Raw genomic sequence first — 23,435 nt, forward strand, 5'->3', positions numbered from 1 at the left:
ATAGTACTAACTTTTTAATCAGAGCCTGCTGGAAAAAAAACAATAGAACCCTGTCCAAAGCACAATAGAAAATGTAATGGATTTAATGGTTATAAGGGGAATTGTATTGGTTGTAATGGAAACTATAATGGTGTCTACACTGTAAAAAAATAAATAAAGTTGAGCCAACTTAAAATTTTAAGGCAACCAGATTCAGCAGATTTCTCAACTTGTTGTTTTAAGTTTATACAACAAAAAGTTGAGAATCTCCTACAAAAATAAGTTGAGAGAACTGAAAAATCTGCTGAAGCTGGTTGCCTTAAAATTTCATGTTGGCTAAATTTTTTTTTTTTTTTTTTTTTTTTTTTTTTTTTTTTACAGTGTACTGGTATGTGATGGATTCTATTGATGGGATGTTAAATCCTGATGGGAAAATGCTCAAAACACACTACAAAAAAAGGAATTTTGTAATGGTTTTACTGGAATGGTTATCCCATAAACAGACAGAGACACCCTCATCAGGAGGCCAGTCCATCACAGGTTTAACAAAAGGACCAAGACTCGAACCGGAGATTCGAGCACAAATAATTGCATAATTAAAATAAATAAATAAAAATAAAGTGTTTGCTTTTAAGTACAAAAATACAACCGATGGCAACAAAGTTCCTCAGTTGAACATTTTCGGAGTGTTTTTGTGCTTTTGAGTGATGACTCGATTACGACTCACTGAAACACACACACACACACACACACACACACACACGTACAACAAGCTCGCTGGCTCGTGTTCATTCTCGTGGTCAGACTGCGCTGAGAGGAGCTGCTTCACTCCACAGCTGGATTACACTCAGATCTACTCTCATCAGCAACATCCTTCAGGTAATTGACCATCTTTTCAATGCAGATGAAGGAAGTTCATGTTATTGTTTTTTGCATATCAACACAGATGCATGCGTCTTAAATGCATTAATTTATATACTTTGTGGGATTTACACATTGCATATAATAAATTAAAACGTGCTTACATTTAGTGCTTTAAGTATGGTTGATATAGTGTGCATGTGTTAAAAGTATTAAAATGTGTTTTAAATTGCTTAATTGGTTGCATGTGTTTATAATAACGAGAACGCAGCTGTGCGCGGAACATAACGGCCAGAACTCAGTCATTTTGCGTTTTGTTTACAGTGATGAAACCAGTAAAAGATGAATATTTAAATAGATTTTAAAAGTAAAAGCTGTGTTTCAAAACCTAGTGATCTAACTAGGCTGATGATCGCAGTGTTGAAGCTGCTGATGTGGAATTCTCCTGCTGCGCGCACTTCATGCCTCAAAGTGCTGTAATAATTTATTAACAATAATGGTAAATTGGCTCTTTTTTAAAACCTAAATAGTCTGCATTGCTATTGGTAATAAACAAACACACATAAAAAAATGAAGCCAAACATTTCTAAGTTTTGAGACAAACCATTGTCCAAGTCAAGTCATATTTATTTCTATACAATACAGACTGTTTCAAAGTAGCTGGATAGAAATAAACAGGAAAATAACAGTTCTAATGTTGCAAAATCAGTTATGATCCTAATTTAATTTCAGCAATAAAGCAGCTCTACAGAAGTCATTATTCAGCTAAATTTAATTCAATGTTGGTTAAGTTTATTTTAGTAACAGTATCGATATTGAAAGTTCAACTGTGAAACACGCTCTATAAAGCAGCTCTAAAGAAAACAAGTGTTGTTATTCAGCTAAAAAAGTGTGGGACACAGCTGTCATTCTTTATAAACTTTGAAGTGAGGGGTTTTACATGTGCCATATAAGACAGTGAACCCAAATGTGGATTTGTGTGGATTAGTTTTTTGGCTAAACTGGTTGAACAAGCACATAATCTCTGCACAGTAAATGTCCCACATCTGTCATTAAATGTAAAGATCACAAATGTGTCCCTCTTTAAACAGGTGCATCATCACAGCAGCAATGGACGCTCTCACATTCTGAGTTACAGGTAAACTGCACGTCATGTGGAAAATTCATATATGACATGTCACCTTAATCTCAGTTTTGCAATGCCACACAGCAAGCAGCATGATTCGGTTTCATATTGCATTGTGCATCAGTGTCTCACACAGTTCACATGTTCAGTGGGTCCAGCTGTGCTCAGATGACACATGTACAATGCATGAGTGTGCATGTGTATTTTTTGTCCAGAAACAACTGAGCAATTTTCTCTCTCCTTGTGTGGATTTTCACTGAATGTGCTGCTTGTCAATCTCACATTGCGAGCTGTGTTGTTGGCATTCCAGCTGCATCTGTGTGCTTCCGCAAACACTTGTTTAATAATAAGGATGTTGATTCTCATCTCATTTTCAAGGCGCGTCATGATTCATTATGTGTCAGATTTGCTAAAGATGGAAGTTGGCGCCCACCTGATTTACAGTCAGCAAGCAGCTCTTTGTAAATTGACAGCACTGCATCTGCGTTTCCCTCAGATTATCTGTTTGTGTGGTGAGCGCCCCCTGCTGAAGTCTGAGTGGCATGAGCGCGTGCGGGAGGAAGGCTCTGACCCTGCTCAGCAGTGTGTTTGCGGTATGCAGTCTGGGGCTGCTGGGTATCGCTGTCAGCACTGACTACTGGCTCTACCTGGAGGAGGGCGTCATCCTGCCTCTGAACCAGAGTGCTGACATACACATGTCCATCCACTCCGGCCTCTGGAGAGTCTGTTTTTTGGCAGGTAAGAACATGGCTGATTCTACTTTTGGAGGACATTAGAGATGGTCCTCACTGCAGAACACAATATCCAGGGGGCGAGGTTGGATCCAGATCCATCTCCTCCCACCTTACATATACCTAAACCTACCTGTCTCCACCTCTTGATCCCTAAACCCACCCCTAAACCTACAATTCTCCACCCCCTAGATGTGGATCCAGCCCTGCCCCCTGGATCTTTGTTCTGCGGTGAGGGGCTACAGGGACTTTACCTCAAGTTACATTTACACTAATCATTTTGCAGAATCAGTGACTTACCTGGACTACAGCATATATGCATAAAATTACAGCTTGAAAAGTTTTTTTTTTTTTAAAGTAAAACAACTCTATGGAAGCTTGTTCCACTACTGAATAATAATAAAAAAAGCAATTGCAACTACTTATCCCACAATTCTGACCCCCCCCCCCCCCCCCCCCCCCTCCCTGAGTTTTGTTATATAAACTCGCAGTTCTCACTTTTTCTCTGAATTCTTTGATATAAACTCACAATTTTGACTTTTTCTCCTCAAATTCTGTAATATAAACTCACAATTCTGAAATTTTCCTTCAGAATTCCATGATTAAAAACTCACAATTCTGTCTTTTTTACCTGAATTCTGTGATATAAACTCACAATTTTGATGTTTTCCCCCAGAAGTTTGTGATATAAACTCACAATTTTGACTTTGCTCCCCAGAATTCCGTGGTTTAAACTCACAATTCTGACTTTTTTCCCAGAATTTTGTGATATAAATTCAGAATTCTGACGTTTTCCTCCTGAATTCTGTCATATAGAAACAGTTAAGATTTTTTTTCTCAGAAAAGTGAGATATACAGTAAACTTTAAAAAGTCAGAATTGTGTGATATAAAGTCACATTTGCATGTTATAAAGTTATAATTGCGAGATATAAATTGTAAGAAAAAAGTATTTTTTTTCCTCAGAATTTGACTTTATGGCTCTCGTCTCTATTGCGACTTTATATCTCACAAATCTGAGAAAAGACATCAGAATGGCAAGAAATAAGTCAGAATTGTGAGAGAAAAAAGTCTGTATTGTGTGTTTCCATGCATCTCACTTACTGCCACAAAGAATATCCAGTGAACATAAATGTCCAGCACATTCCACATATACAAAATAAGGCTTAAAAATCGTTTATTTGATTTATTTATTTATCTATTTATTTTAAGAAAAATGTTAGTATTAAAAACACCAAATCAGGGTGTCAAATAAATTTTTTTTTTTCATTTATTTACTCATATAAGCCTGGTATATAGAACAGGTTTGTTTGTTTATTTATTTATTAATTTAAATTAATTGATTAATTTGTGATTTTTGTTTTTTCTTGAGGGTCTAGATATTTCCATTCACTGCAGATGTTTGTTTTTTTTTGGTTGAGGTTCCCTGGTGTTCACACGCCTTGTCACGACACCATCCGCTGTGAATGTTTCCTCCCTGATGGTGTGAAATGAGATCACTGTGTGAATAAATCTCCCAGAAATTAAGCTACATCACAATAATACAAAACGAGATATTCCAGTGAATGTTATTAAACACCCAGACAGATTTTGCTACAGCATGATGAAAACATCACTTTATCCTCCTGAGATGGAAAAAACATATATTTTTTTTCTGGGCTGATTACAAAGATTTCAGCTCTATGCTTGTGCCCTCCCTTGACATCTACATGGCAATTTTCTGGACATGTTTAATGATGGAAGGTCTTCTGCTGTATTGAGGAGGTCTATCCACACGAGGCAGGATGTTTCGTTATTGTTTAGATGCCATGTTAAGCTCATACTCCTCTGAATTGGCAAACAACGACCTGCTTGTGGCACAAACACACACATTAGTCTCAGTGAAAGAATGCGCTCTGTGTGTGTGAAGATGTGGGCGCGCGATAGGACTGATTTTGGTTCAAACCCACGCTGTTTACAGCCGGTTAAATTGAGCGTGACTGTGAACAGATGTGAGCAGTTGTTTGAGCTCTACAGGGAGGGACTGCTGGGATCACCATCGACTTTCTGCTTTAAAACACCCAAAACTTTCAGAGGTCCAGAAGTCTCACATTATTTCTGTGCTTTGAGAGGGTTGCACTTCTGCGGGTGTTATAGTATTGGATGTGTAAATGTGATATGAGACTGAGATATCATGATCCTGTGGGTCGCACCACATGAGGAAAGTGTCAGTGACTCCGATCTTTGACTCACAGGTGACAGTCCTTAAAGTGATAATTCACCAAACTTGTAAAAAACATTAAAAATCTTACTGATCCCAAACTTTTGAGCGGCAGTGTGTGTGTATATATCAAGTTTTATTAGTATAACTCGATCTTCCAGTGAAAGGACAGTCTCTCTGGTGATGTATGCCAGGTATTTCTCCAGTAATTTATCCAATTGCCCCTTTCTTATATTCGACTGCGAACTGCAAGCTTACAATCAACTGCCTCCATCCAAACAACAACCGATAGATAGAACTGAATCCCTGCCATACACAATTTAAAAAATGTAATTAGAAATAATCTAATATCATTAGAATATCATTACAATTATATATCATTAGAAATCGTGATATTATTTGTGATTACTGTTGTGAATATAATCGGTGTGAACAAAGCCCTGTTCTATATTATGAAATGAAACACTAACGCAACCTTATTATGTGTCCTAAACTATGAAAGCACAACAGAGTAATAATAACGTCTCTGTGATCTCTCTCTGTCTCAGGTGAGGAGAGAGGTCGTTGCTTCACCATCGAATATGTGATGCCCATGAGCGTTCAGCTGACCAGTGAGTCTACTGTCAGTGTCCTGAGTAAGTGATTATACTGTGCCTTCATGACAAACACATTAGTCAAATCATTGAACACTCAAGCACTTCTGCAAAACCGAACAGTGATTCTCAACTGGTTTTACATCTAGACACAGAGTTGGCTGGATTTTTGTTTCTAAATGACTAAATTCAGTGATTTCTTTTTTTTGAGAACCCGCGGTATTTCACATCTGGCTGCCACACCCCGTAGCGCGGGTATATGAGGCAGCTGGTGCACCGCATTAATTCATGTTTTTGCTGAGGAGCCGAGCCAGTGACCCGGCTCGAGACTTGTGACAGCCTGGTGTGTGACGACCTGAAGTTGGGACTCGAGTGTTACAGCCCTTACCTGGTTCCATGAATGGGCAGGAGGGGTGCTCTTGGGCAACCCAATGCTGCCCGCTAGTGAGAGGAGGAGGGAAGCGATCTCGTGATGCACAGTTCGCAACTCTCCTCTGGAGACCCAGAGACTGAGGAAACCGCTCTTTTATCGAAGTTTTGGGTAGGAACAAAAACAAAACGAAACAAAAGATTCTCCACCCGGCCCTCCTCAAGGGAAGGGAGTGGTGTGGTCACCACCTCCCAATGAGCAGTCTCCTCCATCTCTGGGTCGCTCGTCTCAGGGCCTCTTGCGATTGCTGCTGCGCGGGAGCGGGGGCGGCCGCAGGGGGGCGCCCAGGGCGATGAGCAGGCTGAGGGGCTGCAGCCAGAGTGGAAGCAGCAGGTTGGGGAACTCCACTTGGGGAAGCCTTCACTATGATCCTCAAATCACCTCTGACTCCACCGGACGCAGCGCCGCCCCGGGTGCCGGGACGAACGCTGGATCGCGGCAGAGGCAGAGGGACTCCGCCATGTTTGACATAACGGAGTCTTATATGCAACTCCGAGATGGTCATGTCCCCACAAGAAGAACATGAACCATCCACGAAAGCTTTCTCAGCGTGCTGAATGCCCAGACACATGAGGCAACGATTGTGACCGTCCAGGAAACGACCACACCCAGAAACGCACGGGTGATAAGGCATCTTTAAAAAGACGTGATCACCCGTGTTGTAGAGGTCTGCGTTATTTAGGGGGGGGATTTTTGACAAAATCCTAATATTAAGCAGCCCAAACTCTTATAGATGAACATACAAATTAATGAAGACAGAGTTATGAAAACAAATATATATATATATATATGTGCTTTTGTGATTTTAGTTCAAGAATTTTTTTCTTTAATATTTCTATTATTTAAGGGGATTTTACTTAACAAAGTTTTGGTCAGTGCGTGCGCTCACTGGCTTAATTATGCACTTTGGCGAATTCTCTCATCAGAAACAACAAAGTGCAGATGTACATGCAATGCAAATAAGAGATTCATTCATCATACACTGCAGACAGCTTCCCTTATTATTATTTTTTTAAGAGTGCTCACACTCGCACTAGACTGAATTCAGTTATTGTAGCCTATTATTAGAAAATGTAATGTTCTTTGCTCGTGGAATAATTAGTTTGTTGTTTGAATAATCGTGGACATGCGGCATTATAATTAAACTTAAAATTAGTTTTTTATTATGTGATCAGTTTAAATACAAATTCAGTCTTTTAAAATATTTTATGACAACATTGTACTTGCCCAAAATGTTATGCTGTGCGTAGTTAATAGATTGCATTAGGTTACAGTGGTTTGAGCGCATTTGACTATAGAGTACAATGACAGAGCTATAGTGTTTGTGATTGTCGGTCGCTGTCATGAGTAGCATAAAAGCTGACGTGAGTGCTTTTTACAAGTCGGAATGTAAAATTACGGTAATATCGCGTGAACATTTCACATGAAATTCTGTCAGTGAGGGGTAATTGTAAGGATGCGGGACGTGCGCTGGGAGGCATGCAAGAAAAATACAACCGCACTAGTTATATTTCTGGTCATTTTAATATGTAATCACAAAAATGAAGTATGCTGGGGATGATCGAGGGGCACAAGAAGAATCTGGAGGGGCACAAGGAAAATCTGGGTGGCATTGCTCCCCCTTAGACCCAGCGCTGTGGCGGGGGGGGGGGGGGGGGGGGGGGGGGGGGGTGCTGCAGCAGCACCCCTAGTTCCCACGGCTATGATGAGGGCATGTCATACAACCAGTCCATGAAGTCATTCTAAATATCCTAAACGCTCTGCACAATTATTATGGTTAATTTGCAGTTAACATTGCTTTTCCACTGCTGTCAGAACAGAACAACCCCCATAATTTAAAATCCATATAATATATTCAAATCCAGTTGAATAAATTGCTTATACAGTCCAAACTGTATAGCTAACACAGGATGGGTGGTTATTAGCTGTCAGTTCTGAAAGGTGAGTTTATTTTGGTGTGCCGTCCTGTCAGTTTGCTGGTAATTACCCTGCTGAGGGTCTGAGCTGATGGACAGCAAGACAGCGCTGAGAGATCCTTCACTGAGCTGCAATATAGGCAGCATCATCACTGTCAGCAGCTTCATTAACAGTCACTCACATGCTTCACAGAAATAGCGCTCCTCTCATGACTCAACTGACATTCACAGCTGATTCCAGAAGATAGCATGCTAAGCTATTGTGCAAAAGCATTTGAATTCAATGAAACCGCACACAAAAACAAACGACACGACAAATATAGACAGACTAATGAACAAATCATTTTTAAAGTTAATTACTATAAAAATAACTTGTTATATTAAATGTTAAATATGCACACACATCAGCAGATCAAAATGTTCTTTAATTTAAATATATGCTTCAGCTTTGTGTGAACATAAAAGAATGGAAAGATTTTAATTGGCTGCCAGTGTTTTTATCAGTCATTGGCTGAAAGAAATCGTTCCGAAAGTGTTTGCAACAAAATCTTTTCTGTTGTCTTAGAGATAGAACTGTTTTTTTTGTTTTGTCTCTGTTTTTCACTGTCTTAAAAAAGGTAAATAAACTTAATGCCTAAAAAAGTAAGTTAAGTTTATCTGAAATTACACTGAGTTACACTTACACAACAAAGACAGCAAAAATGTTGTGGAATATTCAGTTTTACTATCAAAATTATTTTGATTGTTACCATTGTTGTGTTTTGTGTTCAAAATGTTGATGTCACTAATATTTTTAAAGGCATTTAATACTGTCACAGTAAAAGGGGAGATACATCAACCGCATTATTAGTCTGATTTATATGTAAGCCCGTTTCCGCCACTGAATAAAAAAATCAAAAGGTAATTGTGACTTTTTATCTCACAATTATGACTTTTTTTCTCAGAATTGCATGATATAAACTCGCAATTCTGACTTTTTCTCAGAATTGCATGATATAAACTCACAATTCTAACTTTTTTTCTCAGAATTGCATGATATAAACTCGCAATTTTGACTTTTTTTCTCAGAATTGCATGATATAAACTCGCAATTCTGACTTTTTTCTCAGAATTGCATGATATAAACTCACAATTTTGACTTTTTTTCTCAGAGTTGCATGATATAAACTCGCAATTTTGACTTTTTTTCTCAGAATTGCATGATATAAACTCGCAATTCTGACTTTTTTCTCAGAATTGCATGATATAAACTCACAATTTTGACTTTTTTTCTCAGAGTTGCATGATATAAACTCGCAATTTTGACTTTTTTTCTCAGAGTTGCATGATATAAACTCGCAATTTTGACTTTTTTTCTCAGAATTGCATGATATAAACTCGCAATTCTGACTTTTTTCTCAGAATTGCATGATATAAACTCACAATTCTGACTTTTTTTCTCAGAGTTGCATGATATAAACTCGCAAATGTGCAGGTTTTTGTTGATGCCACGGACCATATTAAGGGGTGCAGGCAGATCAAGGTTTGTTCTTGGTTTGATCTGCCATAGTTCATGGGAATGTGTTTGTTTTTTTGAATGGTAACAGGGAGGGTGGGGGGTGGTTTAATGGTAGACTGGTTTTATTCTCAAACTTGTATTTTGTTTTATTATGCAGTAATTCTGTTTGATACCTATGACTGACCTTACTATTCTGAGTTGTAATATTAATGGGCTAAATGGCCCTCACAAACGTACAGGTTTTCTGGGATTTTTGTTAGTTCAAGAATCCCATTTGAAAGAGGAGGATATACGCAGATGTAATAAGTTTTATGAAGTGGTATCTCACTCATCTTCGGATACTAAAAGATTAGATTAGATTAGATTAGATTCAACTTTATTGTCATTTATGCAGAGTACAAGTACAGAGCTAATGAAATGCAGTTAGCATCTAACCAGAAGTGCAAGAATATAGTGTTTTATATACATATAAGTGCAGAGTAAATGAAGATATGATTTACAGAATGTACAGTGGAATTGCTATATACAGTATTGAGCAGAGTATATACAGATATAAATAGGAATGCAATGTAGGGATTGTATGTACATTATGAACAGAGCAATGTAGATTATATAGATTACAGATTATATATACACATTATGAACAGCAGAAACGTGAGAACAGTGGTAATAAATAAATACAGCTGGATGAGTGTGCAAAGTATTGATAGAACAATGTATTCTATGCAAAATAGCAGTAGTGCAATATTTTATAGAAATAGTTTACTATGCTTGTACAGTAACAACTTTAGACAGTTTATAGTGTAATAACTTTAACAATGTGCAGTCTGTGCAAAATATGAGTAGTGCAAATGCATGTGTGTAAAGTACTGTGACCAGTGCAGTAATAAGCAGGTGCAGGTTAGATTGGTGGTGTGGCGTTCAGAAGTGTTACAGCCTCGGGGAAGAAGCTCTTCCTGAGCCTACTAGTGCGAGAGCGTAGGCACCTGTAACGCCTGCCGGATGGAAGGAGGGTGAAAAGTCCATGGTTGGGGTGAGAGGGATCCTTGATGATGTTTCTTGCCCTGCCCAGACAGAGCTTATGATAAATGTTCTCAATGGAAGTTAACTGGGTGCCGGTGATCCGTTGAGCAGTTTTCACCACCCGCTGGAGTGCTTTGCGGTCAGATGCGGAGCAATTGCTGTACCATACTGAGATGCAGTTCGTGAGTATGCTTTCAATGGTACAGCGGTAGAATTCCACAAGGATCCTGGGATTCAGGTGAACTTTCTTAAGGCTCCTTAAGAAGTAAAGGCGCTGCTGTGCCTTTTTGACCAGAGTGGAAGTGTTATGGGACCAGGTGAGGTCATCAGAGATGTGGATGCCAAGGAACTTGAAACTCGACACACGCTCCACTACAGCTCCGTTGATGTAGATGGGTGTGTGAGCATGACTCCTAGTCCGCCTGAAGTCCACAATGATCTCCTTTGTCTTCTGGGTGTTTAGTTGTAGATTATTGGTGGCACACCACACAGCCAGGTGCTGCACCTCATCCCTGTAGGCTGACTCATCGTCATCCTTGATCAGACCTACCACCGTGGTGTCATCTGCAAATTTGATGATGGTGTTGGAGCCATAAACAGGAACACAGTCATGGGTGAAGAGAGAGTACAAGAGAGGGCTCAGTACGCAGCCCTGTGGCACGCCGGTGTTCAGGGTGATGATGGAGGAGGAGAGGTTATCTAACTTGACGGACTGAGGTCTGTTGGTCAGAAAATCTAGAATCCAATTGCAGATGGGTGTGCTGATTCCAAGCTGGCTGAGCTTGGAGATCAGCTTGGAGAGGATTACAGTATTAAATGCAGAACTGAAATCTATGAACAGCATTCTCACATGTGTGTTTTGACTGTCCAGGTGGGTGAGGGCAGAGTGAAGCGCTGTTGAGATGGCGTCCTCTGTTGACCTATTGTGGCGATAGGCAAATTGGAATGGGTCCAGTGTAGCAGGGAGACAGGATTTTAGGTGGGATGCAACCAGTTTCTCAAAACACTTGGCAATGATGGGGGTGAGTGCAACAGGACGGAAGTCATTAGGGACCGAGGCAGTGGAGTGTTTCGGTACTGGTACGATGGTGGAGGTTTTGAAGATAGTGGGGACAGTTGTTTGGGCCAGGGACAGATTGAAAATGTCCGTGAAGACCCCAGCTAGCTGCTCCGCACAGGCTTTAAGCACACGACCAGGTATTCCGTCAGGGCCAGCTGCCTTCCGTGCATTCACCTTACGCAGAGTGGAGTAAACATCTGATGTGGAGAGAGTGAGAGGCAGTTCACTGGGTTGATGCTCAGCTTTGAGTGAGATCTCCTTATTATTTTGATCAAAACGAGCATAAAAGTGATTGAGCTCGTCTGGGAGGGAGGCAGAGCTGGAGGGGGGCACAGAGTTAGGTGGTTTGTAATCTGTGATAGATTGTATGCCTTGCCACATACGCCGGGGGTCTGAAGAGTTGAAGTGTTCTTCAATCTTCTGTTTGTGTGTGAGTTTGGCCTGGCAGATACCCTTCCTCAGGTTGGCTCTGGCTGAGCTGTAAGCCTCCTGGTCTCCAGACCTGAAGGCTGCATCTCTTGCTTTGAGCAGGAGGCGAACCTCTCTGTTCATCCAGGGCTTCTGATTGGGGAAGATTTTTATTTTTTTTGTGTAGTCACTCTGCTCACACATCTGTTGATGTGCTCCATGACAGAGTTGGTGTAAGTGTCAATGTTAATCTGAGAGTTTGTGGTGGCCTGGGCAGCAAACTCACTCCATTCTGTGTGCTGGAATTGATGTTGAAGAGTGGAGTCAGCACCTTCCAGCCAGATTTTAACAGTCCTTGTTGTAAGTTTCACACGTTTGATGACCGGGGTATACTTGGGGAGCAGGAACAAAGAGAGGTGGTCAGACTGACCCAGGTGGGGGAGGGGTGTGACTTTGTAGGCATCACTCACATTAGTATAAACGTGGTCCAATGTTTTATGTCCCCTTGTAGTGCAGGAGACATTTTGATTAAATTTAGGGAGAACAGATCTAAGAGTGCAGTGATTGAAGTCCCCAGCAACAATAAAGGCTCCATCCGGGTGCAGGGTTTGTAATTTGCTAATAGCAGCACAGAGTTCTTTCATAGCCACGTTAGCATTAGCGTCCGGAGGTACATAAACTGCAGCAGCAACAATGCAAGTGAACTCACGTGGTAGATAGAATGGCCTGCACTTGATAATCAGGAACTCCAGATCAGCAGAGCAGTAGGTATCAACAATGACAGAGTCTTTACACCATGATTTATTTACATAAATGCATACTCCACCACCCTTGTTTTTACCAGAGGTTGCTGCTACTCTGTCAGCCCTGAAGAGAGAGCGTCCATCCATATGCACCACGCTGTTTGGGACATCGTTGCAGAGCCATGTTTCAGTGAAGAACATAACATTACAGTCCATAAGCCGTTTCTGTGTGAGGGTCCAGATCTTTAGTTCGTCCATCTTGTTCATCAGAGACCGTACATTGGCAAGGAAGATGCTGGGCAGAGCTGGTCGATGTGGGTTTAGCCTTAGCTTAGCACGCAGCCCTCCACGCTTTCCACGTCTTTGTTTACGGTCTCGACGCCGAGCACTTCCGGTCGGTACGAGTGATCCGCTTGTCCGCGGTGATCTCAGTAGCTCCGGCGGGAGTTCGCTGAAGTCGAAAGGATGATCTAAAACTATGTTGGAACACTGTTTGTTGATGTCCAAAAGTGACTGTTTACTATAGCTGTAGTTCGCATAACTGGATCGCGCGAACACGAATGAAATAACCAGGTAAATTAACACTATTTTCCAAAATCTGGTAAGACGCTGAGCCTCGCGATGTGTTCGCGCCGCCATCTTGTCACCTTGTAAAACCAAGGGTGTCCTAATATTGGACTTTAAATATTACTATTTTAGAGAAAGGTTGTGATACAAATGGTAGAATAACACATATAAAAACAATAGGGGAGAATAGGAATATTGTATTTCTATATGTCTCTCTAGTTTATGCCCCTTGTACTCCTGACCCTAGTTTTTCACTGTTTTGTCAACCTATCTCTTGAAGTTTTCAGATTTTGAAATTGTATTGGGTGCAGATACGAATTCTATAATGTCGCATATCCTAGATCAGTGGTTCCCAACCTTTTTTTCATGCCCCCCCCCCCCCACGTACACATATGGTAATATGTATATATATAAATGCAATAATAATATGATTTATTTGTCTCTTAGAAATGCATATTTGACATTGAGTTGACAGTAGTAGTTTGAGTTAGGTTGCAGATGTAAATTTATGTTCATTATCAAGATCAGTAACATCTGTAAAAATGGCAACAACCTCCTTTTTTATATGGTGAAATTTTATTTTTCTGACTGTTTGAGTTTTATTAAAATGAACCATTGTTCTTCCATAGTAGCATACATTTACATCATGATAACCAGAGTTAAAACCACACATATAGCACCTCAATACTGTGGTAAAAATGTAACTATATGGTCTCTAGGTAGCCTATCTATATGTAAAACAGTAGTCTAAATACATTTATTATAAATGCACAAATGCTAGCCCCACATTTCTGCCACAATACCATGGGTGCAGTTAGTGTTACTACAGTAAATCCATAGTAAACGATGGCGATTTGTAGATTGAAAAGCCTTCTGACTGTGTCGTTGCACACAGTGTTGTGCTGTTTGTCAGCGCTGTTTTAAACTAGTTTATATCAGTTGACTGATATCGACTGATACTGGTTTATACCAGTCATTTGTGTTCTTCGCTGAATTCAAGCGCTTCTCAGTGGATCTCACAGCGCTGTTTAGTGGTTGCGTGATCGGTGAGTAAACGCATCTGCTCTAGTCCACTCGCTCTGCGCTGCGCTGCTGTTTGAACCGAGCGGATATAGTCCGTGTGGCGCGGTTCAAATGAGTAGCGCTGTTTTGTTCCACTTTTGCCGCATAAACATTAAATTGAATATTTATCGAAATAGTTTTTTTGAGAAAAATTATATCACTATATAATTATAGTTATCGTTTTATCGCCCAGCCCTACCTCAAAGTATATCTGCTCCCGTGCCCCCGCTTTGAACTCTGGCGCCCCCCAGATTGGGAACCACTGTTCTAGATAGATCTGGACCAAAGGAATCACACTCTCAAGCTGTGTGTTCTGACAAACTTCGGCAATGTGTAACCTCATCCTCGTTGGTGGACAGTTGGCGTTTATTAAACCCTTCTGCTAAGTATTTCACTTTCTTTTCTGCTACTCATAAATGCTATTCGCGAATTGACTATATTTTCATTTCTACTTCTTTATCTTCAGCTGTTCGTGATGCCGATATCTGTTCCTTATCACTGTCAGATCATGATGGAAATTTGTGCAGACTATCTTTGATCCCTCGGCCATCTCGTGCCACTAGATGGCGATTTAACCCTAAATTGTTACAGGATAAAAACTTTTGCAGTCAATTCAGAAATAAATTTTATTGAAATTAACCAAGGTTCAGTGGATGATCCTCGAACACTTTGGAATGCAGTTATAGGATTTATATGGAATAACTCATGAAAACCGACACAAAAAGAGAATTGAACTGGAATCACAGCTCCAGAATCTGACTAGAGATAATCAGTGTTGTTTCTCAGACAATACACTCAGTAAAATCATGGCGGTTAGGTCCAAACTCAATTGATTACTGAGATCCAGGGCAGAATTCCTGATCCAGATCCAGGAAGAATTATTATTTTCATGGGAGTAGACCAAGCCACCTTTTAGTCCTAAGATTACGCAACAGTGAAAAGTTTGTTAATATTTCAGCAGTGAAATCCCAATCTGGGCTCATTATGACAGACCCAAAAGACATTAATATGGCCTTTCACTCTTTTTACTCTAACCTCTATACTTCTTCCGCTGATGGTGACCCTGACTCTTTTGCATCTTTTCTGTCCAAAATTGATTTACCTAGGCTGTCAGATTCAGATTCGGAATACCTGGCTGAACTGATCTCTCTTCAGGAGCTGGAGTCAGCAATTCGATCTATGAACAGGGGGAAATCCCCAGGCATAGATGGCATTCCAATCGAATTGTATACTACTTTTTGGTAGTTTCACCCATCCATTAATATAGCTGTTATTTCTCTCTTGTTAAAAAAAGATAAGGTTCCGACTTCCTGTTCTAGTTACCGGCCACTTTCTTTGATAGGGACTGATGTTAAATTATATGCTAAAGTACTATCTCGTCGTCTAGAGAAATGTATGAATAGACTAGTTAATCATGACCAAACAGGATTCATTAAATCTCGCTCTGCTTCGGATAACTTATGCAGGTTATATCATATTATTAATTCAAAGAATAGTTTGTCCTCTCCTTGTGCAGTATTATCTCTAGATGCGTTGAAAGATAGACCGGCTAGAATGGAACTATTTATGGGCGGTTCTACAGCATCTGGGTCTGGGATTGAGTTTCATAAATATGATAAAAGTTCTGTATGCCAATCCAGCAGCCACTGTTCTCAGAGGTGCTGTTCGCTCTAACCCATTCTTTATACATCGAGGTACTCGTCAGGGTTGCCCGCTGTCTCCTCTGTTATTTGACCTATCCTTGGAACCCTTAGCTCAAGCGGTCCGACAATCTGAAATAATTTCTCCCATAAATATACGGAATATTCATCATATTTCTTTGTTTGCTGATGATATCTTATTGTTTTTGGAGAAGCCGTCACATTCTGTTCCTCATGTGCTGAATTTATTTCACCATTTTGGATCTCTCTCAGGGTTTAAAATTAATTGGAGTAAGTCATGTTTACTTCCCCTCAATTCTAAAATTGATTCCATGTCCCTTTCTATATCTATTCCATTGGTTCAAAACTTTAAATACTTGGGGATAGATGTTTTTCCTTCCCTGCAGGAAGTCGTCTCAAAAAACTAGCCAAAGTATCCTCAGATTTGGAAAATTAGTCTCGTCTTCCTACTTCTTTTCAGGCCCGTATATCGGTGATTAAAATGAATGAATTTCTTTTCTTCCATGATTCCTCTCGCTCCACCGGTTGGCTACTGGAATAAACTAGATTGCATGTGTTTCAGGGTATATATGGGATGGGAAACGTCCTCGTATTAAACTGACTACCTTACAACGATGTAGATTACATGGAGGTCTTTCTTTCCCTAATTTGAGACTGTATGCTCAAGCCTTTTCCCTCTGCCCTTTAGCAGTTTGGTTTGATCCTGACGCTTCTGTGTCTTGGAGAGCAATTGAGCAATCTATTGTTATCCGTATGAATTGAAGCATCTTGTTTTTTCGGGAGTTCCGCTTAGGCAGTGTAAATCTCAGTTTGGTCCCAGTGTAACCCATCTCCTCTCCACATGGAGGGACGTTGAAAGACGTTCACAACTAGCTACAAAATGGCACAGGTATTCGCCTATTTTCCACAATAATAACCTTTTGTCAGGCAGTACTCCATTTCATTGTCCACAATGGACTCATAATAAAGTAAACACTCTGGGAGATATCTATGATGATAGTGGTTTAAAATCCTTCCAGAATCTTAAAACTCAATATAATCTGCCAGGCACCTCTTTTTTCATGTATTTGCGCATTAGATAGGGGTGTATAGGGGTGCCTTGGGACTCTCCACTGCCTGTTCACCCTTTGCTCAGACTAATCCTTCCTTCTGAGGAATCTCCCTCCTCTGCTTCAGTCATCTCTTTCTTCTTGAGCATTCATACAAACCTTTATCTATCACAACTGGGCTAAGGATCTTAATGAGGATGTGCATGTTTTATTTTCCGATCAGGTGTGGGGTGTTTAAATTGTCTTCTAAAAACCCTAATCACCAAATGATTCATTGGAAATTGCTGCATAGGGTTTACTTGACTCCAATGAAACGTTTTTATATGAATCTGTCGTCTTCTCCTAAGTGTAATCTCTGTTCCCAAGGAGTTTTAGGCACATTTTTTGCATTTTTTTTGGGTAGTGCCCCTCTCTCTCACCTTTTTGGACTCAGCTCTCACTGGATCTATCATATTTGTTGGGTACTGAGATATGTTTGACTCTTTTTTTTATCACTTTTGAGACTTCACCTTGCCCGTCCAACAAAGATCTTTACTGTTAGCTGCTCTCAATTGCTTGTCAACGTTTGAATCCTCCTCACACAATAGACAGAAGAACCTGGACTGTCGTGTGTATTTGTTGGACATTATCTCGATGGAACTCTCTACTTCTCGGATACATGGATCTAACGTGAAAACTGTAAATTCATGGAACTGTCTTCTTTTCTAAAATCTTTGTAAAAAATTATTTTATTGTTATTTGTTTATCTGTTAATATTAATTAATATATTTTTAATATTATTATTTATTTTATTGTATTTAATTAAATTTATTTATTTAATTTTATTTTTTTATTTCTTTTTTAAGTCTATCCAGGGGTGGGATGGGTTGGGTTCTAAATTTGTACAGCTGCTTTTTGTTTTGTACTACTGTTCCACAGAATAAAATTAGATAAATAGTTGTTAACAAAAAAAAAAAAAAAAAAAAAAAAACTGACTTTATAGCTCAGAATTGTGTTTATATCACGCAATTCTGAGAAAAATGGTCAGAATTGCTAGTTTATATCTCACAATTCTGTGAAAAAAGGTCAAAACTGTGAGATTAAAAGTCGCAATAACCTTTTTTTATTTTTTATTCAGTGGCGGAAACGGGCTTCCATAGAATATCAGAATCAGAATTCCATTTATCATAATAGAATGACGTTTATAATAAATGTGTTGAAAGTACAATTTTATTAATCATAACTTTACATTGCCACATCAAATTAGTCAGTGTTCTAGCTAAGTTTAAATTAGTCAGTTTTTAATACTGTTGCACTGATAGGAAGAGAATTGCAAAATACTAAATAATGGTGGCTTCAAACAAAACCATTTTAGAGAAACAACATAAATTCATGTAGTCAACTTATGTAATATTCTCACCAAATGTTTAGTTGACAATTAATTTTTGGAATATTTGGAAGGTTTTATCACTGTAGTTCCATTGATATCTTTCCTGATGTCGTAGGGCTAGAACGGTTTTGAAAAATGTATGGTTATAGTCAATATATAATCTTTAGTAATTGTTCTTGGTGTGAACAGGCATTTATACTCACAATTTCACACTTACTATTAAACGCTATTTCTTATATCTTTTCAGAGATGATTCGTTCGGCCACCCCGTTCCCCCTGGTCAGTTTGTTCTTTATGTTCATTGGTTTTGTGCTCAACAATATCGGACACATCCGGCCCCATCGCACCATTCTGGCGTTTGTCTCTGGGATCTTCTTCGTCCTGTCAGGTACGCTTCCTCTTCCTCTTCCACTTCCTCCTCTGTCAGTCTGACACGTCTCATTTGTCAGACTCATGCTTGTCTGTCTCTCAGGTCTGTCTCTGGTGGTTGGTTTGGTGCTCTACATCTCCAGCATAAATGACGAGATGTTCAACAGGACCAAGAGCAGTGAGGCATATTTCAGCTATAAGTACGGCTGGTCGTTTGCGTTCGCTGCCATTTCCTTCCTGCTCACAGAGGTAAAAAGCTCTTACATTCAGACACTACCATTTACTGTCATTCTCCTCTCACTTTTCTCCTTTATTAGGGTGCACACTTATACTACTGTTTGAAACATTTATTGTGGAATAATACTGTTTCACTTTACTGTTTTATCATCCTGTAAGTTCTGAATCTGAATTTTACTTGACATATACATCAGCATTGCTCAGTGCATTGCGCTCTTTGGTGTGAAACGACAACCTACAGTACTCTTGTTAGTTCTTTTCTTTGCTTTCACTATTGTTTTTTCACTGTTTTCCTTTTAAACCTTTTAAAATCACTGCTCTGTGAGCCTATCTGCAATGATTTTCATGTCGAGGTCAAATGGCACTTGGCATCCCATGGTGAACTACTTGCCATTTATTTGTTATTTACCACTTTTATTGCATATAGATATTAGTCTCTCTCTCCTTCAGTCTATATTTTGGTTTACAGTGTTTCTAGATACAGTGGTGGCCAAAATTATTAGAACACTAGTATTTTCACCATTTTAAGTCAGTTATTTCTATCTTTTGTTGTAGTGTGTCAAATATAACTAATAGGTAGTTTTCTTAAAGCATCTTGGAGACGTTGCCACAGTTCTTCTGGATGTAGTCTGTCTCAGTTTCTGTTTCTTCATGTCATTGCAGACGGACTGGATGATGATCAGATCAGATCTCTGTGTGGAGCACAAAAATCTCACTATTATTACAATTCATGGCAAAATGAGTGTTTGGAAATGTATACTGATATTTCCTACTGACACACTACAGTAAAATATGGAAATAACTGGTGAATATACTAGCGTTCTAATCATTTTGGCCACCGCTGTATATTTTGAACTTGTTTATATAAAACAGCAGTCATCATAGTCATAATCAAATCTTTTCTGTTCTTGCCTGGGGTTTCCTTCTTCTCTCTGTTCAGAGTGCAGGTGTGATGTCCGTCTACCTGTTCATGAAGCGTTACACAGCGGAGGAAATCTACCAGCCTCACCCCAGCTTCTACCGGCCGCGCCTGAGCAACTGCTCCGATTACTCGGGTCAGTTCCTTCACCCCGACACCTGGACGCGAGGACGTAGCCCGTCAGACATCTCCAGCGACACCTCGCTCCAGATGAACGCCAGCTACCCTGCCCTGCTCAAGTGCCCTGACTACGACCAGGTGTCCTCCTCTCCCTGCTGAAGTTCAGTGCCCATCAGAACTGGGTTTGAAACATATGTGTGTCTTTGCCTTATGAAAGGGAACTGACCGATAGAATGTATGACTGTCATTTTCTTGTTCTGTAGTGAGCTAATGACTTTGTTCCAGCAGGTGGCAGTATTGTATTCTTCTCTGGAGTGATTCACACAATGTATATAATCTTTTAAGTTTAATGTACAACTGTGTGTTGATCAATGTAAATATGTATGGTGCTTATACAAACATAAACTGTAGCCATTATGGAACACTAGCCTTCAACTAGATGTATCTGCTTTCAAGAATAGTCCAAAATTAATGTGTATTATACTATGCATTCAATGCAATTTAATATCTATTCATATCAAATTGTATAGAGGTTGTTTGACAAAACTATTAGTAAATAAGTGCAGATTTTTTTATATATATCTTTAGAAAGAAATGAATATACTATATATTATAGAATTAATATACTAGAAAAAATACCAATGAACAAATATACCACAAATCTCACATGTATCATGTATTATTGCACATCTGAAATGAAACGCGTCACTATAATAAAAAAAAAGTTGAGCAAACTTAAAAGTTTAAGGCAACCAGCTTCAGCAGATTTTTGAGTTTTCTCAACTTCTTGTTTTAAGTTTATACGATAAAAAGTTGAGAAATTTCCTAAAAAATAAGTTGAGAGAACCTTAAGCTGGTTGCCTTGCAACTTTTTTTTTTACCGTGTAGAACATAACCTGCCAATCTTTTAAATATTTGTGATGGAATTGTGATATTATATTGTTGTCCACAGCTTACTTAAAATTCATTTCTTTTCTGCTATGAATATTAAACCAAACACTTCTTTGGCTCATCCACGTCTGATAAAACATAGCATAACACAGTATAGTATACATATATTTCAAATGTTGCTTTTCTCTCTTTTTTGTATCAGAAATGTTGTTTTGCGTCTTTTTGTCATAGCTAATGTATGATGATGCTTTCTATATATTTTGCAAGTGTCAGAAAGATTGCATTAACAGTGCAATGGAAAACGGCAAAACTTTCCTTGTTTTTCTTAATTCTTCATTAGCCATCCTTTGTCTGCTGTTGATTCCAGCTCCACTTCAATACACTGCAGCTTTAATTTAATACTTAGAATGTGGTTTAGAGCCATTTCAAAAAAGGTCTGATCAAAGTTGGATCAAATAGCTGTGAAGTGTGAGGAAACAAATCACTCATGAAAGTTTTAGTTTTATGAATATTTTATGTATTCATATTTCATGTACATTTCGACAAATAGCTTATACAGACATATAAAAATTAATCTGGAGCCCCAAAGGGCATTGGATATAGTATTCTGCCCTTGCACAGGGCTGGTATTTTACAACCACATATAAATTGCTACTGGATTTAGAGAAAAAAAAAAAATCTTCATTTTTCAGAATTACAAGGTGTTTTTCCCTGACAGAAGTACATTAGTTTAAGGCTGCTGAGCAAAGAGCCCTAACATTAAAAAGCCAGTAGATTTATATGCTACAGAGATTGTACTTACACAAAAAAGAAGACAAATGTTTACAGTATTTACACATAACTTAGATCTATAGTTTACCAATTATGAGTAGAATAAAATCAGAAAGAAAATAAATATAAAAAGATATTTACCTATACTTGTCATAAGAACACAAAAGCAAGCAAATTCATTCGTATTACATCAACACATCATACGTAACAGTAGATAGTGTCATCGAAGACCAGAACGGAAAGGTTAATGGAAACAAAAGTTTGGGATCAGTGAGATTTTTAAGTTTTATAATGGAGACTCTTATGCTCATCAATGCTGTATTTATTTGATAAAAAAAATATTTCTAATACCGGTTTCCTATTTTAATGTACTTTAAAATATCATTTATTTCTGAATTTTCATCAGCCATTACTCCAGTCTACATGATCTTTCAGAAACATTATAATATGCTGATTTATTATCAATGTTGAAACAGTTGTGCCGCTTAATATTTTTTGGGACGTGATACTTTATTCAGGATTCTTTTGAGGAATAAAACATTAAAAAGAACAGCATTTATTCAAAACAGAAATCTTTTCTAACAATTTAAGTCTTTACTATCACTTTTTATCCATTTAACCCATCCCCGCTGAATAAAAGTATTAATTTCTTAAAAGAAAACAATTGCTGACCCCCATACTTTTGAATAGTCGTGTATATTGTAACACAATATTTCTATTTTAAATAAACACTGTTCTTTTTAACTTTTTATTTATCAAAGAATCCTGAAAAAAAGGTCCCAAAAAAATATTAAGCAGCAAAATCAGCATATTAGAATGGATCATGTGACACTGAAGACTGAAGTAAAGATGCTGAAAATTCAGCTTTGCATCACAGGAATTAGTTATATTTTAAAGTATATTAAAATAGAAAACTGTTATTTTAAGTTGCAATAATATTTAACAAAATCAGCTTTTTTCTGTATTTTTGATCAAATAAATGATCAGCATAAGAAACTTCTGTAAAAAAAAACTAAAAACCGTACTCATCCCAAACTTTTGAACAGCAGTGTATGTTACATATTTGCTGTTTCTTACTCTAACAACATGAAATCAGTCCAGCTGACTCCAGACCGCCACATAGCATTGGATTATTAACGTCGATTTGAGCTTCTAGTGCAGTCACATGCACGCAGGAAGTCTTCTAGCACCATAAGAGATAACGGCCACGGAGGCTTATTGTCTCAGAGCCCTGTGCGATCACATCGTCAGGTCTTTGGGCGTCGAAATAGGTCTAGTTTCTTGAAATAAATGGCTTTTCTATCTGACATATGTAGTGAAAGATCACAAACGACTTCCTCTGGACTCTCGAGTGAGCCACCCAGGTATACATCCATGCAAATACAAACAGATCAGGACAGCTGTGTTTTTATACGCATAGAAACACAAGAAAGGAACTATAAACATGAATTCTTCAGCTGCTGGGCCCGTCAAACACACACTCGCACAAAGGCTGAAAGCGGTTTGGATGCAGACTTCACTTCTTGTTGGCGATTCGTCTCTTCCTGGTGGCCAGCATGTCGTAGAAGGGGTCCCGGCTGATGCTCGCTCTGAAGGAACCAATTAAAGGAGATGTGAGGAAAGGCAGAGAGACTACGGCATCTTTGATATGGAAATGTAGCACATATATACAGTACACACATCATTGAAAATAGTTTGTTCAGTGACCTAGTTTGGTTTCCATGGTTTCTGAGGACAGACCACGCCCCCGTTTAACCCCGCCTCTTGTTTTTGAGCAAGGCCAGAGCTGCTAAGATTAAAGGCTAGTTTAAAGCGACTGATATCTAATGCTCCTGTGCTCTACAAAGCGCTCTA

At 38.9% G+C, this 23,435-nt stretch overlaps 2 protein-coding genes across 2 annotated transcripts in view; one reads left to right on the forward strand and one right to left on the reverse strand.

Moving 5' to 3' along the window:
* Positions 1 to 772: 772 nt before the first annotated feature.
* Positions 773 to 20,507, forward strand: LOC306862951 (voltage-dependent calcium channel gamma-5 subunit). Its single transcript, XM_079406064.1, has 7 exons — positions 773 to 858; positions 1,932 to 1,978; positions 2,463 to 2,704; positions 5,444 to 5,530; positions 18,522 to 18,662; positions 18,747 to 18,892; positions 19,821 to 20,507. The coding sequence occupies exons 3-7, from the start codon at positions 2,509 to 2,511 to the stop codon at positions 20,076 to 20,078; spliced, it is 828 nt and encodes a 275-aa protein (XP_079262190.1). The 5' UTR covers positions 773 to 858; positions 1,932 to 1,978; positions 2,463 to 2,508; the 3' UTR covers positions 20,079 to 20,507.
* An 800-nt stretch (positions 20,508 to 21,307) lies between these two features.
* LOC306869013 (cytohesin-3-like) overlaps positions 21,308 to 23,435 on the reverse strand; it is a 49,343-nt gene continuing 47,215 nt past the window's right edge. The window contains exon 13 of the mRNA XM_079415550.1: positions 21,308 to 23,170. Within this exon, the coding sequence (XP_079271676.1) occupies positions 23,098 to 23,170 (73 nt within the window). The 3' untranslated portion in view covers positions 21,308 to 23,097. The remainder of the gene's footprint in view (positions 23,171 to 23,435) is intronic.

Source organism: Barbus barbus (assembly GCF_936440315.1).
Source record: "Barbus barbus genome assembly, chromosome: 4".
Taxonomy (NCBI): Eukaryota; Metazoa; Chordata; class Actinopteri; order Cypriniformes; family Cyprinidae; genus Barbus; species Barbus barbus.